At 36.1% G+C, this 21290-nt stretch overlaps 2 protein-coding genes across 2 annotated transcripts in view; one reads left to right on the forward strand and one right to left on the reverse strand.

Moving 5' to 3' along the window:
* LOC131164856 (protein HAPLESS 2) overlaps nt 1-12584 on the forward strand; it is a 40503-nt gene extending 27919 nt beyond the window's left edge. Inside the window, exons 13-18 of the mRNA XM_058122368.1 lie at nt 5873-5905; nt 6019-6112; nt 6226-6314; nt 6538-6653; nt 11668-11768; nt 11861-12584. Of these exons, the coding sequence (XP_057978351.1) occupies nt 5873-5905; nt 6019-6112; nt 6226-6314; nt 6538-6653; nt 11668-11768; nt 11861-12354 (927 nt within the window). The 3' untranslated portion in view covers nt 12355-12584. The remainder of the gene's footprint in view (nt 1-5872; nt 5906-6018; nt 6113-6225; nt 6315-6537; nt 6654-11667; nt 11769-11860) is intronic.
* A 239-nt stretch (nt 12585-12823) lies between these two features.
* On the reverse strand, nt 12824-15567 carry LOC131163513 (cytochrome P450 87A3). The gene is made up of 9 exons (XM_058120106.1): nt 15374-15567; nt 14952-15273; nt 14700-14849; nt 14181-14432; nt 13996-14085; nt 13829-13907; nt 13603-13709; nt 13077-13204; nt 12824-12944 (listed from the first exon to the last, which is right to left on the reverse strand). The coding sequence occupies exons 1-9, from the start codon at nt 15565-15567 to the stop codon at nt 12824-12826; spliced, it is 1443 nt and encodes a 480-aa protein (XP_057976089.1).
* Between the last annotated feature and the right edge of the window lie 5723 nt (nt 15568-21290).

Consider the following 21290-nt stretch of genomic DNA (forward strand, 5'->3'; position numbering starts at 1 on the left):
TTTTACAATTCAATCCATTAATTTTAATTCAAGAATTAAGTATCAATTAGTACAAATAGACTCAGTTTATTTTACCATTGAGTTAATTTTATTGTATTTCAATAAGTCCAAATATACTTAGTTTATTTTGCTGCTGAGTTAATTTTATTGTATTTATAATTATAAATAGGCTCTTTTTATAATTTTATCTTTTTTGGGTTGTTATACAGCAGTAATGGTGTTGTTATAGGGGTGTTTTGGGCATTCAAAAACCAGACCAAGTATTAGAAAATGGGCAGGAGTTGAAGGGTATTTTAGTTTGATTAAGCCTATTAAGAATTTTAATATTTAGATGTTTTTTCTGTTGTTGCAGAATCTTCATAGTCTTTTTTTCAAATCCCCAGAAAGAAGGATGTCAGATAACATATTATGTGTAATTTAAAAAAATATGTATTATATGTAATATTTTATCTATACATGAATAACATGTGTTGAATAATTGGGTGAAATGGAAGACCCAAACTCAATGATAGGTCTCTCACTCTATTTATAATATATGTAAATTACAAAAAGAATGACCATAATACCCTTACTAACTCACTTATTACTAACAAAACTCTCACACATAATAATAATAATAATAATAATAATACTAAATGACTAAATAACCATCAACACTCCCCCTCAAGCTAGAGCATATATATCATTTGCTTCTAGCTTGTTACAAATGAATTTCACATGAGCACCTCCCAAGGCTTTAGTGAACAAATCAGCAAGCTGAAACTCAAATTTCACATGAGTGGTTGCAATGAGCTTCTGTACAAGTTTCTCTTGTATAAAGTGGCAATCAACTTCAATGTGCTTTGTCCGCTTATGGAAGATCGGGTTAGAGGCAATATGAATAGCAGCTCGATTATCAAACATCAACTCCATAGGCTGAGAATGTGGAAAACCTAGTTCTTTCAACATGTTCTCCAACCAAACAAGTTCACATGTAGTGTGTGCCATAGCCCTATACTCAGACTTAGCACTTGACCTGGCCACACACTTTGTTTCTTACTTTTCCAAGAAACCAAATTACCACAAAAAAGATACAATACATGGTTGTGGATCTTCTATTAGAAGGTAATCCGGCTTAATCTACATCAGTATATCCCTAAATATTAGTGTGACCTTGATCTTGATTTTAGAGACCTCTCCTAGGTGCACTTTTAAGATATCTCAAGATGCAAATTACTGCATCCCAGTGACTTGTTCTCAAAAAATCAAGAAACTAACTCACAACACTTGTTGCGAAAGATATATATGGCCGAGTGACTGAGATTATTCAATTTTCCAACAAGCCTCTGATATTGTCCTAGGTTGGGTAGCAAATCACCCATATCTAGCACTAGCTTGTTATTAGAATCCATAGATGAATCAACAGGTTTGGATCCCAACAGTCTAGTCTCATCTAAAGGATCAAGAGCATACTTCCTCTGTGACAAGAAGATCCCGGTACAGGATCTCAATACTTCTATACCCAAGAATAGACTTGGAAAAATGGATAAAAATTTGTTAATCCGAACCAAATCCAACTTGCTTAAACCGATTCATAACTGATTCGCACATTAAATGAGTTGAATATGGTTTATACTTTTTTTATTTGCCTCTAATTGAGTTGGTTGGCGAATTTAGGATTTTATCTTATGGATATCTGCCTATCCCTTAACAACTAATGTTTAAATTGATTGATAATCCCATATGCCCATGCTTATTAGGCATCGATTCAATTAGTATAAGTTTTATTGGCTAAATAATAGTCCCACACTCCAAACTCTTGCATTCTTGTATGCACCTCTGGGTCTGCCTATGCCCACATTCAAACTCAAGTCTAAATACTTAATTTTCTCATGATCAAAACAAAAGCCTATAAATTCATGGTCTAAAAAAATTTATAATTTGTAATTAGTCATTAAATGTTTAAAAATTACCAAATTATAAAATTAAAAAATAACTTTAGTTATTATGTTTTAAAATAAATTGTTTATCGGATGGGAAAAAAATTATATTAGGGATGGAAATGATGGATTATCCACCATCCGCCATTGATTATCCAATTCGAACCGCTATAAATACGCAGCTTAGATGAGTAGAATATAGATTGTAATATCATCACCTAAATGAGTAGAATATAGATTGTAATATCATCACCCGATAATCTGCCTAATCTGCCATAGATTATCCAATTTAATCCGCCACGGATTATTTGACTCAATCCGCTTTAACAAGTCTACACAAGAAGTACTTCAATGGTCTCAAATCCTGTCTGAAACTTAGTTTGCAGGAAATGCTTTAAGCTTTGAATACCTTGATCATCATCACCAGTAATCACAATATCATATACATGCATAATAAGTAAAATCCTTTTGAGTGGAGTACGACGATAAAATATAGAGTGATCTACTGCACACTGTTGAAGGCCAAATTCAAGTACTACAGCACTGAAGCGACCAAACCATGCCCTCGGAGACTGTTTTAAACCATATAGTGACTTCTTGAGCCAACACACTAAGCCTGACTTCTCTTGAGCAACAAACCAAGGTGATTGTTCCATATAGATCTCCTCCTAAAGATCACCATGTAGGAAAGCATTCTTCATGTCTAATTTGTGTAAAGGCTAGTGATAGGTGGTGGCTAAGGAGATGAACAAACGTACTAAGGCAAGTTCTGCTACAGGGGAGAACGTGTCTAAATAGTCTAAGCCATACACTTGAGTATATCCCTTAGAAGTAAGGTGGACTTTGGATCGAGCTAAGGAACCATCTGGATTAACCTTCACAATATACACCCAATGACAACCAACCATGCACTTATCAGAAGGAAGAATTACCAAGTCCCAAGTATCATTATCTTGTAAAGCATCCATCTCTTTTATCATTCCTCCACCAGAATGGGAGAAAGCTTCAAAAATAGGCTTGGGAAGAGCAATAGGAGGTAGGGTACTAACAAAATAGTAGTATGAGGGTAACAAGAAATCATAAGAAACAAAATTAGAGATTGGATGTTGGGTACATGTGCGTTTACCTTTTCAAACAGCAATAGGAGGATCAACCACTTAGGTAAGAGGATCATCTGACGAGGAAACTAGAGGCGTAAAAGTGGAAGCTAGAGGAGGCTCTCCTCCCTTGAGTCGTCGTATGTACACTTGTAGATTGGGATCCAAGCGATGAGAAGGACTCAAACTGGTTGAAGATGCAGGAGGACTAGACGAGAGAAATAAGTTAGGATCAAGAATGCTAGGTAGAGGAAAAGACTCATCAAGGTTGACAAAACTCAAGGAATCAGAATAGTATGGTGCAAACTCAAAAAAGGTGACATCAGCAGAGACAAAGAATCAATGTAAAGTGGGACTGTAACATCGATATCCTTTTTGAATATAGGAATAACTCAGAAAAATACATTTCATAGCACGAGGTTCCAATTTATCCCTTCTTAGATTTAACTGATGAACAAAGGGCACACAATCAAATATATGAGGAGAAAGGGAGAACAAAGGAGCCTCGGGGAAGATAATTGAATATGGGATTTTACCACCAAGGACAAAAGATGGCATTTTATTGATGAGGGAGCAAGCAGTGAGGACAGCATCTCTCCAAAAAACTTTGGGGACATTCATTTGATACAAAAGGGTTTGAGTGACTTCAAGAATATGTCTATTTTTTCTCTCCGCAACTCCATATTTTTGTGGAGTGTGGACACAAGATGATTGATGGATCATGACAGAGTTTGTCATATAGGTAATGAATTGAGTGTTGAAGTACTCTTTAGCATCATCACTACGAAGTTTTGGAGTGGCATATGAAACTAAGTTCTTATTTGAGAACAAAAGGCACAAAATATATTAAACAACTCAGAGTGATCTTTCATCAAATACAACCAAGTCATTCTGGAATATTCATCGAAAAAAGTGAAAGCATCGAAACCCCAACTTTGACGTGACACGACTAGGACCCCAAACATTGGAATGGACTAACATAAAAGGGCTGACAACAATTTTATTGCCTCGAGAGGCAAAGGAAACACAATGATGTTTTCCTAATTGACAAGACTCACAATCGAGAGTAGACACGGAACTCAAAGTAGGAACTAGTTGTTTTAACTTGTCCAATGATGGATGACCAAGGTGACAATGGATTTGATGTGGTGTGACAGCAACACTACAGGCTATGGGAGAAGAAAGCGACTCAAAGTAGTAAAGTCCATCAGTCTCATGTCCTGTGCCAATCATCTTCCTTGTCTTCAAATCCTGAATAAAAACAGAATTAGGAAAGAAGGTTACAGATTGATTTAGTGACTTTGTAATTTTACTAACAAACATAAGATTAAAGGGAGATTTAGGAATGTAGAGAACAAAAGAAAGAGAGATGGAGAGAGAAGGATTTACTGTTCCTATGCCCTTAGCAGCAGTATTGGACCCATCAGCAAGGGTAACTCTGAGGTAAATTTGTAGAATAATAGAGAGAAGAAAAGAAGTTGGTGACACCGGTCATATGGTCAGTAGCAGCAGAGTCGATAACCTAGGGACTAGTGGGAGAGATACCAGACGACATACAGACGGTATGGTTACTTTTCTGAGCAAAAGATGCATTGTGATGAGATGCTTGTTGGGATGACTGATACTACAGGAACTTTAAATACTCTTCCTCTGAAACAGCTATAATACACTGTTCACTCAAACAAGCAACTGATGAGGGAGACACATGCTTGGGATTTGAGACCTCCATCCCAACACAACTACAACCTTGATAGAGCAGCAAAAAAAAAACACACAGCGGGCACCATGTTTTTCAAATTCACCGACTCGATCCCAGCATAAACAACCTTCGACAACTGATGCAAACCACAAGCCCACAATGTACCAATCAAAAAACACAGCAAATACCACTTTGAGGCTTGATAAACTCAATAAACATGACAAACAATTTCGAGAAGCACCTAACAACCATTTCTCAGATGTCGTTAATGAGCAACTTAAAAAGGTAAGATCTTTGAACAAGAAACATCATGAAAAACTTCAATAATATGTCTATAGAGGGATCAAGACCTGCTGTAAGAATTCAGGTCAGAAACATGCCTGAAATTTGCTCCACACACCGGCGCATGAGGTCGTCCCTGGCAGCCTTTGACCAGCGCTTGAGGGCGCGTGGGGAAGCTGCTGGAGATGCGAATTCAGTAGGGAGCAGATCGGTAGTGTCTGTGGGTGACTATGGTATTTTTCTTGAAAAATATATTGTAGATCTTGTGTTCCTGAACTGGCAGTGTCGCCCAGGAATTTTCCTGCAACTTCTCTGGCTTCCGGCAGCTGCTGGCCTTTTTTTAGGGCTATAGTGTTGCTGGAAATTCTTCTACAATGGTAGACATGTAGCAGATTTAGGGTTTTGGGCTTTCAGTTTGATGATGGCTGTGATAATTAGGGTTTAGGTCTCAAAATCTTGCTCTGATACCATGTTGAATAATTGGGTGAAATGGAAGACCCAAACTCAATGATAGGTCTCTCCCTCTATTTATAATAGCATGAACAAGAAACAAATGCAATTTTGAAGAAAATTTAGCAATTCTATGATTCAATGTAGCTGTTTGTTGGGGGCAACCCTTGACACAATTGTGAGGGTCTTACACTCAAAACTTGGGGGCATAGGTTTGAATCACAAAAGTAGCATCTCCAAATTTGGAGGTCAGACTGCTAGCTGCATACATTGTGCCCTCCACAGACCTGGATATGGTATGGGAACCTTGTGCGCTCAGTGTTACATTTTTACATAGCTGTTTTTTATTGATGTCATAGTGTATACCTATTGCTGTAATGAACTGTTTATTGCAAAATGCCTTTGACCATTTTTTTGTCTTGCAGTTTAATTGCTTGAGTGGTGTCACACTTATGGAGGTACTAATTATTTGAGAAAATTTCCATCTGCTTTCTATGCACACAACTGTCTTGGAATCTTGGTTATAAATTCATGCAAGCCTTTATTGTTATGAAAGTTTTTATGGTTTCAGGAGCAATTTTTCATAATGAAACCAAAAGAAATTACAACTCGATCCTTCAAGCTATACCCAACAACAGATCAAGCAACAAAATATGTATGTGCAGGTAAGATTGATGGAAGGTTCGCATTAGCTTATTTAGTTTCTTCCTGGTATGATACATAAAATTTAAAAGAATATTAAATCTCAGTCTAAATATTCTTATGCTTTAATATGCAGCTATACTAAAGGACTCTGATTTTAATGAAGTTGACAGAGCTGAGTGCCAATTCACTACTACAGCTACTATTCTTGACAATGGAACCCAGGTTTGCCTGTAGTTTCAGAGAAACTTTTTATGCCGCATATTTGTAGGAGATAGAAATTCTATGCGAAAAAAATGTGCAAAATTCACTCTGTAGTTGAGAAAATTAATCACTTTCATTTTTTTTTCCCCGCCTTAATTGCAGCCAACAAGTGTTTATGTGTTTCTCTGAAATATTGTAACCATTCGGTCTTTGTGATTGGAGTATTTCTCATTTCTTATTGCAGATTGGTCCTTTTCAACCACCAAAGTCGACTATAAATGGTTTCTTTGAGTCTATTGAAACTATATGGAACAACTTTTGGGATGATCTGATAGACTTCATCACTGGAAAGACATGCAGGTATTGCTTTAGAAAGGAACCTAGATATGGAAATATTCAGAATCATGTCTCTGAATGAAAATTTGCATGTTTTTTCAAGCTTTAATTGTTCATATTGATGAGGTTGGTAATGAAGGATTTAGTGGTTGGGATAATTTTTTTTATTGATTTCAATCTTAAGAAAGGCACTCCATTTTCTAAGAGTTGATACCTCTAGAACTGTTTCGTAGTCCTGTGCCATAATCATGCTTACAGTAGGAATTTCATCAGGTGAGAAGGAGTTCTCATGTCAGGAATGAGAGATCATGTCTTACACAAGCAATATAAGTAGTAAAGAGGGCCCAAAAAGGAGAACTAGACAATCCTTAAGAAGCTCAAGTGTGGAGGGTGGTGGTGAGCAGGGGCAGAGCTAGGACCTTTGATCAGTGGGTGCCACCATTTTTGTATTAGATTATTTTAAGCTATTAAAAGTTCAAAAGCCTCCATTTACAATAAGGCACTACTTTAAACATTAACTTTATTGTAATCTGAGAGAAACTACAATGAAAATTGAGATAGACTTGGTTTTACACAACCATTTTAAAACAAATAATTTTAGAGTTGCCTTCAATTGATTTTAAGCTTTGGCATTGTATATTTAATCCATAGTTACCATAAAATTCTAGCGCCCTAGTGAACCACGTATGGCTACAAACATTCTGAAATGTGGTACATTTTCGTTCTAGAGCAATAAATCTGACAATCCTAAGTTTTATTTCAATATTTCTTACATAAGATATTTTTATTAGTTAAAGGGAAGAATTATCACATTATAATTCCATCCTAATTCATTATTTATCCATTTCACAAAAGAAAATCTCTTTTAGATTTTGAAAAACACTTTAATATCCTCCCCAAAATACAAGTGCATATTCTTCACCAATATATCCATATATGTATACCCCTTACTTTCCACATTCTAAAGCATGTGTCATATTACAATCCCATTCATGTTCCTTGAATCATAACAATTTGCATTGTAGGTAACATTTTTGGTTCCTTTTTTACAAAATATATCTTTTTCAATAGATTTCATACTTAAGCAATCAATTTCCAGAGAATATCATATACAATTAATTATGCAGTTAATATTACAAAAAACTGTTATTGTAAAATTTTTCTTGAAGAATTTGGATCACTCACGACTTTGATCAGCTGCCAAGAATGAAAGGAAAACAACTTAGAGGACCAGGGGTGTGCCCCGCGGGACTGCTCTAATGCCTAAGTCCGGGAATATGGAAGGATTATGCGATTGCAATAGTAAAGGAGTGAATGAAAATGAGATCAGGTGTCTTACCTTCCTTAGGGAGTCGGCATTCGAGATACCTACTTATTGATTTCCCTACCAATGGATATTTATTTAGATTGTAAGGGTTACATTTTGGCTATGGATATGTTACTAGGGAATAAAAAGTAGTGTGCTAATTGCTAACCCCTTGTTTAATTAATGGACGTTACCTCTTTTCTATTGATCTCTTGATGCTTTTTTTTTTTGGGTCTTAATAAGTGAATGCCGAGTTTAACATTGGGGTCTGTTTTTGGTTATATCAGTTAACCCCCTACTCTCGAGTCTTAGAGTTACCTTTTTGGCTTGAGAGTATATTGCATTTACTATAAGTCATTTTATTATCATGAGATTTGGATTAAGTCATCGGAAGGGCATCTTTGGGCCTCATAAACAGTGCTCATTAGATGGGCCAATACTCTACCAAGTAGTGTCTGTTTCTTATTGCCTCATGAGCAGTGCTTATGAAATGGGCTTGTAATTTTCCGAGCAGTGCCCATTTCTTGTTGCCTTATAAGCAGTGCTCATGAGATGGGCTTGTACTTTGTTGTGCAGTGACCGTCTTTTGCTGCCTCATGAGCAGTGCTCATCAGATGGACATTTTTGGGCCTCATGAGCAATGCTCATCATATGGGTCAAGTTTTTGTCGAGCAAGGTCAATCTCTTGTTGCCTCATAATCAGTGCTTGTCAGATGGGCATCTTTGGATCTTACATGCAGTGCTCATCAGATGGACTATTTTTTTTCGAGCAGCGTCCGTCTCTCATTGCTTCATAAGTGGTGCTCATCATATGGGCATTTTTGGGTCTCACGAGCAGCACTTATCAGATTGGTCAAATTTTTGCCAAGCAATATCCTCTTGTTCTCCCACGAGCAGTGCTCATCATATGGGTATTTTTGGGTCTTATAAGCGGTGTTCATCAAATGGGCTACTTTTTTACCAAACAATGCCCATTTTCTGGGTAAATTTTTCCTGCATGTTTGCATCTCATGAAGCCTCGTGGTCTATTCCACCTTTTTTTTTCTCTTATAAATAGTCCCTTTCCCCTTCTCTTATTCTCTATACTTGGAAGGAAAGTATTTACTGGAGGTATGTTTCCATACTCCTACCTCAAAGATTTCATTAGCGTCTCTAGTATGTTTCCTCTTCAAATCTGATCTACTTCTTTTTGTGGTGATAAACTCCTCCAAGTTGATATATTTTTGGGGTTGCGCCATTAGTTCTCCAATGTCGGTCGAGGGTTTTTTCCATATAGAAGTCAGAAAGTCATAATGTTGCAGGGCTATTGTCAAGGTGGCCACTGTTATTCCGTGGTCTAGGTTTCTGGCCTCTAGTTTTGCATTGATAAAACGGCACATGAACTCTTTGAACATCTCTTCCTCTCCTTGAACAAGGCTCATCAGGTGGGTCGAAGTCTTCGCCATTTTTAGCTACCGACGAAAGGCCCCACAAATTGCTGCTCCATCTCAAGAAAAGACCCAACCGAGCCAGACTTCAATGTCTGGTACCATGCCCTAGCATTCCCCTTCAAGGCTGCTACAAATGCTCAGCACATAATGACATCAAGTGCACCTTACAATTGCATTAACATTTTTAAGGTGTCGAGGTGGTCTAAGGGATCTGACAACCAATCATATCCTTCTATGTTGAGCATCTTGAATTTACAATTGCCTAACCACATCATGTTTTAGATAATCAATCAAATTCTTAGATTATTGGATATTCAATTAATGATTATATGTTAGGCAGTCTAATTGACTCTAACATAGTAATTTTTTCTCCTTGCCTATGTGACTCTCTTTCACTAACCTATTTTAAAAATAAATAAAATTGACTACTTTACTGCAAATATTTATCATTTTTTTAATTAGAAAACTTTTCATTTTAGTACAAAATCCATATCATCTCTTAAACTGATCTCACATCTATTTCTCTTGTGGGGGCATAATGGAGAACGCTATAAGATTATGTGAAAAAGAAGCATAGTTAAGTATGTTTTTGCTTGAGGTGAGTAAGGGCAATTGCCCACACTCAGCAATGTGTGGTTCCACCAATGGTGGTGAGGGAGTTCAGGTTCCTAGAAGGAATCTAATAGTTAGGAAGATTACACAAGGGGGGAGGGAGAATTGGACAGTAATAGTGTTCTAAAAACCCAAAATGAAAGGAGGATACAGGCATTTATGTAGGGTGTGGTGCCTTCCAATGAAAGTTTGCTAGGTTAGGGTGTTGCAACCAATGAGAAGTAAGATGTTTGTAGGCCCAATTGGATGATAACATGCGATCAGGGTTTGGGAAGCAGGAGGAGACATTATGAGCAACACATGGTAGATGCTTGAGCAGCCTAAGGAGAAGTTAACGTGGCCAAGCCTGGTTAACAAATCCTTATTTGAGCCAAGCACACCAAAACTCTCTAAAACATCCCAGGAGCAAGATAATTGGGGACCATACCACATCCATGACAAATCCCGAGAGGTCATGCATGGTGAGTCCAGCCTCCTATGAAGGTGCAAGCAAGTGATAATCAGAAATTCAATAATACTATATGAATACAAGTCCAATATTGGGGAAAATTCATGATTGGGGCAAAGCTGTAAATTAAAGCATGTACACATCAACTGTATAATGTGGTTGTGCAAGAGCAGATTTGTGCACAAGTGATCCAGCTACATGTGGAATTGGTATAAATTTGTTTTGAACTAATCCTTGGAGTATTTATGAAGGCATGAACCAATTTTATGTGATTGTGAAAGATGATTTTTTTTCCCTTTCCAAATTAGCTTGGCTATGAGCCTATGATTGCTGAGACCCTATGCCTTAACTACAAATGAAACTGATGTATATCACTGGACTAGGAGTCAGAGAAATAGACAAATTTTATATGAAACTGTAAGAAAGGATTTTGAGTTTAGTTTGGTTTGTGATTCCTTAACTAGACACATGATTTAACAGAGGAAATTGTCTTTAGATAAATGGAAAAAGGAAAGTGAGTGGGAATTGAGGGCTTAGTTGAGTGTTCACTCCACACATGTGCATGTTTGGCTGTGTCATGTTTTATGTCCCTGTATTTGGGGAATGCCATAAATTAACAAGTTATAAAATATGTAGTGGTAATGGGATCACCCTATTGTTTCACCTATTAACAGATTGGGGAACAAAAAAGGTGGAAGAAGATGGTTTTGAGAAACTCTTAATTGAAGGAGTTAGTACTTAGGCCTTATGATCTCTACACTTTCATAGCACTGATAACTCTAGTTTCTAGCTTCATATATATCTAGTTCTATGGAAAATGATAGGAGACCATATAAACACAAAGCCATGTATTGTTACAATTGTTCATCTACTTATTTGTAATTTGACCAGTGTGACTCTGCTACAGACTTGAAGCATGTTTGTAGTCTTCATGTCTGAAGCACCTTTCATATTCGTGGACATGTGACTCACATGTCTGAAGCACCATTTGCATTATCCAGTAATGTATCTTTTATATTTTAATGATTAGATATTCAGCGATGCATATCTATAAATCAAGGTAAATCAGATAAAAAGTAGTCCATATTATTTTAGCAGTTTAGATACAAATTATTCCCCATGCATTCATATCATGTGCTTACTTTTTAAGTCTCGTAGGCTAAATTTTTTTCAATCGTTAGATTCTTTACAAGAAAAAGTTGTGCTTCTGCGTCTTAGATTTCAATGTTTTTCCTTCTGCAGAAGTAAATGCTCAGGTTTTTTTGACTTCAGCTGCCATATGCAGTATATATGCATGAGCTGGATAGTGATGTTTGGCCTACTTTTGGCTCTATTCCCAACAGGTAATCTACCTTTTGCTTGGAAATTTGATGACAAGAATCATTGATTTAGAGTGAGCAATAAGTGAATGTATACAATTTTTTTTTAATTTCAGTGATTGTGTTACTCTGGCTTTTACATCAAAAAGGACTCTTTGATCCTCTTTACGACTGGTGGGAAGATCATTTTTCAGATGAAGGAAGAAGAATTCTAATTGCCCAGAAGCATAGAATTGATGTTGACCGCCCACATATTTATGTCAAAAAACATCACAAGCAGGAAGCAAGGCATAAGCATGAAGCTCGAAATAAGCAAAGAAGAATTCATCATGAGCACAGGCATAACCGCTCAGAAGGGGATAGTGATTATTATTATCGTCTTCACCATGTTCACAAAGACAAGCAGAAACACAGGAGAAGCAAGAATTCAAGTATTCTGCAACAAGACTACTTGGATTGGGAGGAGAGCAATGTTGGGCATCACAGACGCAGAAAAGAAAGGCAGAATTTGAAAGGACAACCCAAACCGATCCTTAATAGTGAAGGTGAAGAGAGACAGCACAAATTAAACAAGCATAAACGTGAGCTGCATCCTAAACAGAGACAATAGTGGGAGTAGCATTGATATTATTGCCATCACTGCGTATCATACCTCATTCATTTCAAAGAAAATTTCTTTGTAGTTGTATTTTTTGAACTTTCAAAGAAAAAGCATTGGTTAGATGGCGATGAAGCAATGCAGAACTTTTAACAACAGTTTAGCTGATTTGCACAAAAGGGATGACAATGAAAACATTTACACTGTTAACATATGTAATTAAGTACACTGTGTTTTACTCTTCTTTCTTCCACAGTTGTATGTTGAGAGAACATGAACTTTAAAGGACGAAACTTTGTACGTGACCAGAGCAAACAATTTGTAGCTCACTCTTGGTTTGGAAAAAACTGGTGTAATTACCTTCCACATTTCAAGATTACTAGACTGTTGCCATTTGCAGCTTGAGAACAGAGATGTTTAGTGAAATGCCAACTTGTAATTGCTTGGTATTGCTCTTCTAGCCTTCCAAATGATTTGCTATTTATATAGAGTTAATTGTTTCCTGTTTTCCTATGTTTTTATCCATGATCTGTATATGAAAACCATTTGGAAATTGTAGACCAGGAGTTCTGATAATATCTCCCCCTTTGATTGTTAACCACCTGCAGTTCAGAAATCAGTTAGTCTCTCTATCTCTCTCTCTCTTTCTCACCACACACACACATACACGCACACACGCAGAGACGCCCACACCCGCCAACGCACCCACACACATATTGTAGGATGCTCCTTACCTGTACTTAGTGACCAGGCAATGGAGAAAGACAGCCATCTGCATCTTGGTAAATTCCGTTCCAACGCAAAATCTCATACCACCACCAAAAGCCATGAAATGTTTGGACGCGCCATTTAATTCCACTCCCTGTATGTCATGCATTTTTTAAATATAATTTGAGATTTTAGGAGAAAGTTCAATGCTCTGTTTGGTTGGGGGTAGATATTTTTTTAGAAATTAATTTCCAATTTTCCTTTGTTTGGTACCACATTTAAAGATGGAAAAAAAGAAAAATCTATCTATAAGTAGAAATCAACTGCCCCAAAGAAAAGAAAAAAGCAATTTTGTCTCCAAACAAACAAGGAAAATATAAGGAAAGATACATTTTTCTTTTCTTGAAAAACACTTCCTGTTTTCTGTTGAAAAGGATTTTCCACCCGACCAAATGGAGCCACCTTTAAAGTAAAAGCCTAAGCTCAATGTTTTAATTGCAGTTATCAGCATGCAGGCAAGAAGCACAAGATATTCTCAGGTGCTCAACCCACCTCCCATCTCCATGGATTAAAAACAAGGGGTTCTTCATATTTTACTGGATTCAAGTGTACAGCTGGAGGACACACCATGACTGCCCAACCTGCTGGAATGGTATATCCTGCATCCATATCAATTTGTGGAGTATATCCGTATGTGTGTAATGTTTTCCCAGCATAAATAAATCTGGAGTAATCAACTGGAAAGAAGACATATTTAGCAATTTTGGTCATTCCATACCCTTAAACTGGATTTCTCTCAGTGCTTTTCTGAAAATTCCTGGAACTATATTTGCCAGCCTTACTGTCTCATTGATGAACTGCTAGTTGAATTGGTCATCTGGTTAGAATGATTTGTCCTTTTTTCTCATAAAGTTCACAAGGGAAGAATTAGACTACTAGACCCACCTGAAATGTAAATGTCATTGATTTGTACTCTTTCCATGTGAGTCCTGAATCCACATTTTGCCGCTTTCTTATAATTGCTTCATGCTCTTCCTGATGGCCAGGGGTGGGGGAGTGGAGACATTAGCTCTGGAAATAATAAAAGTTTTGAAAGAGAGATGATGAGGTAAATTTTTATTTTCACCAACCATTAATTCCTTCAGCACTAAAGGATGGTCTGAAAGGAACTTGATAGCCAGAGTTAGAGCTAGGGAGGTTGTCTCAAAGCTAGCAAACAGAAGCACAAACATTAAATCCAGAGCAATTGCTTCTGTGAGAATTGTTCCCTCTTTCTCAAGTTCTTCAAGTACATAATCGAAAAAATCTAGCTGGCGCTTCCTGGGCATTGTGCATCTCTCTTCTAGTATGTTCTTCAGCATCCGCATTGCCTTCTTTCTTCCCTGGACAAATTCAGGAGAGTCAAGACCAGGATTGGGAAAATTAAAAAAATACTTCCAGTTTTGTGGGGTATTTAGGTGTCTCATTCTAGGGAAATCAAAGTTTTATGAGCTAATTTATTTGCATTTACCAGTGTTTTGAGTAAGGAAATGAAGTCAGGGCATAGATTATTTTTGCTGAGTACTGTTTTGGTTGGAGGAGTAATGGAGAGAGGAAAGACTACATTTCGAATGATTGAGATTGGTAAGTTGGTTCTACATCTAATTTACCTGTAGACATTTGTGGTAAGCTGTTCCAGGAATGTCCAGGGGGAAGGAGATTAATCCCCGTATGAAAGCAACAAAGTTCTCCCTTAGATTCTCTGAGGAGTTTTCTGGATCATAACTGATCAGTTTCTTTGCAGTCAGATCAAATATCATCTGCAAAAACCATATTATACATATTATCAGACTCCACACCTGAAAATTTTTTGTATAATGAAATCACCAATTAAGCCAAAAAACAAGTTAGCCTGAATTTACACTGGCAGTCGCCTCCTTTAATTCAACAGTGTCTTCACATGACCATTGATGTAAATTTCTACATGCCACTTGCTCAACTTCAGGAAGTAGCTTTTTCAAGGCTTCAACACCAAAGAGATTCAGTACCATGTTCTTTAGGTACTTGTACATGAACCCATGTAAGGAACCAACATTTTGTCGTCCAAAGATTTCTGTGAAGGTATCTGGATACCAGCTCTGAAACAACTTCCCTTCTTGTTGGAAGATAAAATGATTAAGATCCGGGTCAGTCGATATCACAACTGGCCGTCCCACTAAATTTGTTCTAAATATTGGCCCATATCTGAGAATTGACAGCAGAGGAATATATATGTTAAGAAGAAGAATAAGATTGTTGAACACTTAAAGAAGAAAGGTTGATGGGTTAACATTAATTTTGTTACCTTTTCATTCTCTCTTTGATGAAGGGAGAAATATCGGAGGAAGTGTTAGGAGCAAAAAACTGAAGGGACTCGCCAAGAAGAGGGAATCCCATTGAACCTGGTGGGAGTTTTCCATTGCATCTGGGATTCCTCCAGCTGTATACCCAATGTGAGATGCTTATAAAAACCAAAACACCAACACAGAACGCCCACATTTTACTTAAAATATGAGGGCAATCTTGAGGGGGGACGTACTTGCTGAGTTGAAGGAAGAACTAGTGTATTGATTTCTGAAAATGGCCAGGTTTAAGAGAATAGGAAATGGACAGGTTAAGATTAGAAGAAGTGAGGAGTTGAGGTGGAAAGGTGTGACAACAAGGAGAGGAAGCGAACGCTGGCATGTGTATCAGCACCCATGAGGAGAAACTACTTAAATAGGCAGCCCATATTAGCTTACAACTAGTTTGAAAAAATAATATTAATAACTTGGCTCCTCTCTCTCTCTCTCTCCCTCTGTTTTTGTGAAGTTGGCTTGCTCAAGGAGCTGTACAAGTAGTTGGAGAAAGAATAGAGTAATTGAAAAATGGAATAATTTAGAATACTTTTGTCTACGGACCACTCCTTATCCCTTGTCAATGCACGGCATACTTAAAAATCTGTGAGAGCCTAGCATGACGAGAAACTTGCAGGATGGTTCATCTCTCTCTCTCTCTCTCTCTCCTCTGTGTGTGTGTTGATGCATTATGCTAGATACTGTAGTACATAGAACACGAAGCTGAAGAAGCACGAGGCTGAAATGAGGCATTTTTTTAAGGAGGATGAGCAGAAAGAAACAGAGTTAACTCTTCCCTAGTTTTGAGAGAAAGAGGTTCAAAAAATCTGTCTGACCAGAACAGTGTCACAAAATTAATCTAGAATTTGTGTATCATTTAATAGTAGTAGCTAGAATCTAATGGGGTTTCACCAACTTCCTAAGATCTCCCTCCCCAATATCTTTGCTAAATTCTACAGTATCCCTGTGATGTTGATGCAATGAGACATGATGACACAAATGTCCTCCTATATAAATATATATAATTGCCCTTCTTTCTCTCTTAGACCTAATATTAGATCTTTTCCTAGATATTCTTTGGGTGTAAACATAATCTCTTCCCAATCCTAGTGACTACATCACTGGTGAATTGTGCTTTTCAGATGTGGTGTTCTAGATATGCATGCAACTACTGTATTTGTTTCTTGATCCTTTGGCTTATTTATTAATAGTTGTTGATTTTCCCTCTTCCAGCTGCCAGAATATGTATGCTAAGCTAAGCTAGTTGGTGATAAGGTTAACCCTTTTTTCGCACATAGAGCACCGCTCCGGTCCATTGAGCCACGGACTTGAACCCTGCAGGCAACTGCTACTTTTATTTTTTTACAAAGGTGGCTCACTGTGTAACCACTGTTAACTTGGGATTAAGCACATAGCTTTTGGCACTTTCATATTATTAGAATATGTGGAGAACTTCCATGCATGCATAGAGTTCAGAAATGGAATTTGGAGGGACAAAACATGAACATGGGGATCATAAATCTTTTGTCTGTAGCCATGGGGGCTTTGTGAATGTGATTCCTTCAACATTTGGCATATGAATGCATTCAAAATTAAAGCTAATCTGCTATTCTAAAGCTCTAAAGATGAATAAGTTGCTAATGGGTACATTCAAGAGCCACCTATATACAGTTTCTTTCTTTGATAGATTTTCAAATGCTCGGGTTTTTTCTTTTCTTTTCTTTCCTTTTCTTTTTTGGCTATGCAGCAAATAGGTGTCTCTTTTTTTTTTTCTTTTTACAGGAAAATTGATCTGGTTGAAAGGATGACACGGATTGCTTAACTGCTTGGCAAGGGTGTTGTGTGAAAAGGTCTCCTTTGGGGGATGCACAAACAATGACAGCTCAATGTGCTCTTATTCTGAAACCCTATAAAATAAATTATACAATACAATATGCAGTCCTGTTTTCTGACCTTTCAAAGCTACCTTTTATTAAACAAAAAATATTGCAAGAAGAATGCCCATGACCGGTTACAGGTCCTACCTGTCCTCATTGTTACTATGGCACAAATCTAATTGCGTATGGCCCACATGTACAATGAATGATTCACATCATGAATCTATTGATGTTGAAATATTGATTTGGACCAACTCCATATTGAAAAAAATTTGATATTTGAATTTATATTGGACTTAGATAAAATATAATATAAAATTATATTAAAATTTATCTAAATCTACGTAAGTCATCGAATAACTAGTTATGAGTTCTTTGTTTTTGTTGAACAACCAAATAACAACAAAACCAATCCTTAAGTCTCCCGATGTGGGATCAGTTATATGAATCTTTTTTTAAAAATATCGATTATTTCAAAAACTTGTTTGTGTTTTATTCCATCCAACATAAAAAATTGGAAAATAATATAAATTCTTTATCTATTCGTGTGACTAATTCATAAAAATTTTGCACTATTATTTATTTTATGATTGTAATGAATCATTTGGTGAAATTATTTAATCACTTCTAAGCAGATATTTCATAAATCAAACGTAAATTTAAGGACATATTTTTCCCAACTATTTTTAACGTTGGTATAAAAATAACATTATTATTATTATTATTATTAAGCAAATGTTATGCTAAGTTGGGATTACTTGATAAAAAGTAGTTAAGAAACTTCTAACATTGAACTACTGGCTTGTAAACCTTATTATTGTTGTTGTCATTATTTAATACGGCACTCTCACAATAATCGAAGGGAGGAGGTCCAAGTGTAAAGACGTAAAAATTCACTAATTATACGTAGAAAATATTATATTTAATGCTTAAGATGTATTACCATTAATAATAATAATAATAATAATAATAATCAAGTCCCAAGTCCTTGGGTTTTTAAAAAGTTTATAATTTAATGATGAAAGGTCTTCATGAAGTCCAATTAGGCAATTAATTACACAGATGTCTACCCCTTCTCCTCTTTATTGTTAAGGCCTGTTGACTTCTTCTGGTTGCAATGCACGTAAATCCCTTTGAAAAAATAAATACTAAAACTCTCTCTCTCTCTCTCTCTCTCTCTCTCTCTCTCTCTCTCTCTCTGCATCAAGTGGATATTATATAGTAGAGGTGTGCCTGGTGCCACGTTCACATATTCTCTGCTGTTGATTTTTATATACATGCACACACACATAATATAGACAATAATATAAAGTGACTGATTAAACTTTCCATAACTAGTGAAATTGCACAATAGAAACATTACTACTTTGGCATTAATTAGATATAGATAACTTATTCTTTGCAAATTGACACATGTAGAATATTGAGTGACATGAAAAACCTTCACCAATCTTTAAAAATACCTTAAATATAGATTTGTATTGAATTTATATGAGATGTAATATAAAATTATTTAGCACTTTGTTTAAATTCACTTAAATGCAAATCCAGAATCTCAAATTCATGCTTCTAAATGCAACATTAATATCTTTCATACGCAAGATCACTTTTGAATTTTTATTTTTTATTTTTTGGTAGAAAAAAGGCAATCGGCAAGTTAATTTGCTAGTTAGAATATAACAAAAAGATGGACAAGCAAAAAATGAATATGTGGTTGCTTGTGGTTTTGAAGATGAAATACGCTACATCTAGGCGAGTCGGAGTATAAGATGAAACTTGAAAGTGCCATTTAATATCTGTTTGCTAGAAGGAGTAAATGTGGTGAGACTTCGACCCAAATTAAAAACTAATTATAAAAGATTGTCACCTTAAAATTGGGAGTACGAGTAATTCAGTAATACATTATTGCAAGTGATTGTTTTTTAAAAAGTTTAATTAAAGTAGATTTTATTTTAAGTGCATTTTTATTATAAATTGAGTTCATTTTTTCAAGAGAGTTATTTTGTTTTTATTTTTTTAAAACCATATTGCATTAAGAAGAAAGTGTAAGGTCAAAAAACCTATACAATGTTTAAGTGATTGTATTCATCTTTTATGGTTCTGCCATTTTACTTGTGACACTTGAGTTTTCAACTTGGTCGCATTTGAGAACGTATATAAACTCTTGAATTTGAAATTATATGAAATTTGAACAATATTATACATATTACTAGAAATTTGTAAAAAAAAATAAATAGAGAAAATGTTGCAGAACAAAAAATGCTTCAAGGCACGTTACACTTTAAAACGTTATTTGCCCCCACCAAATCGGTGTGTATTGAGTCGGCAAATACGTTTCCAGGATACAATGAAACCCAGAATATAATTCTGATATCAGTTTGTGTTATACACAAACGAAAACAGATCACAAACACCCTTAGAAGAATTTGAAATAAATTTCTAGTGTTCTATTTCTGTAGAAAACAAAACCCAGATTTGAAGAAGATATAAGTTTTGGAAATTTTATGTGAGAAAGTGAATGAGAGAATGATGAAATTTCTATATTATTCTTGGAGTGAATTATGTCTTTAAATAGACATAATTATACCATTTCCGAAAGGTTACATCTATTCATTCGCGAAGCAAATTTCTAAAAAGGCAGTAGACATCAACCTAGTCGAGCATTGGTCGACACATTCTAGAAAACCAATAATTCTTCATGCTCAGAAGATCTGGTCACATTTCCAAGGTCTCCTGGTTGCGCCTTGGTCGAGACATTTTGGAAAGTCAATTATTCTTACCGTTAGATTATTTATACGATTCAGATCGCACCACTTGATTTTATAAAAATTATAAGATTAATTTTAAGTCATCCGATCATGATCAACGGTCACAATCTAAATTCACCACTAGCGCCCTACAGCCCACGCCCCCCACGCGCGCGGGCGTGTGCGGACGATGCTTAGGGTACACACTATCTCTTAATCAATTTTAAGAGAATATTCCACCTTATCATTTATTAATGACTTTTCCTTTTTGACTTTTTCTAATGTGGGACAAACCCACATAACTTTAAATATATTTTTAAAAAATATTTCAACGGAATTTTGTGGAGTACATACATAATCAATTCTATAAAAACCTAAACTAAAAGCATGTCGAACATTTTGGGGTCTAATATTTTTGGGTCATATGGTAAATGATCACCATATTTTGGTTATGTGCTTAAAGCACCAGTTCATGAGAATACTTCTTCATGAGATTTTGGTATATTTATGCGAACCTTATTTGCATAAAAAGCTAGTGATGGATAGGGTTTTCTTATGTTAATATTTAAGCAATAAGGAGAAGTCTTGCCCTCTGTTGTCAAAATAAGGCCTCTTCCAACAATGCACAGTGGAATATTGATATTGTTGTAAAAGGATCAATCATACACTTGCATACAATGTAAATGGTGAATAAAGAATCATTCCACAACCATAACAACATAAAGAAAGCAACAATAAGAACAATGACACCAAAAATAACTTGGTTCGGCAAAACCTATATCCACAGGAGCAATCGGCAAGAGATTTCACTATGAAGATCAAAGATACACAATACAATTACATATAATGATCTCTCTCCTTCTCTTACCCCCTCTTATTCTCTTACTTGTCAAAATATGCCCAAAAGAACATATATAACAAGTTTTGGAAGCTTCCCTCCGAATCCCCAACTGTCACAACGTTTACATTTAAAATTCAAATATTTTCTCATAGCCCAGAAGCACTCGTTGACGAGAGCGAGAAGGTCACTCATCGACGAGTCTATGACTTTCTGATATTTTCCTGGTCTTGGTATCTCCTCGTCAACGAGGACAGGGCACTCGTTGACGAGTCTCTGCTGTGCAGCACCCTTATGTTTTTCTTCCTTCATTTGTTTATGAAACCTCAAGTGTAAGAGTCACACCATAAACAACAATCTCCACCTTAGTGATTATACGCCCCTTAAGAGAACCTGAAAAACATATCTGATTTGCTACACCTTG

The sequence above is a fragment of the Malania oleifera genome, chromosome 9, assembly GCF_029873635.1.
Source record: "Malania oleifera isolate guangnan ecotype guangnan chromosome 9, ASM2987363v1, whole genome shotgun sequence".
NCBI classification, from domain to species: Eukaryota; Viridiplantae; Streptophyta; class Magnoliopsida; order Santalales; family Ximeniaceae; genus Malania; species Malania oleifera.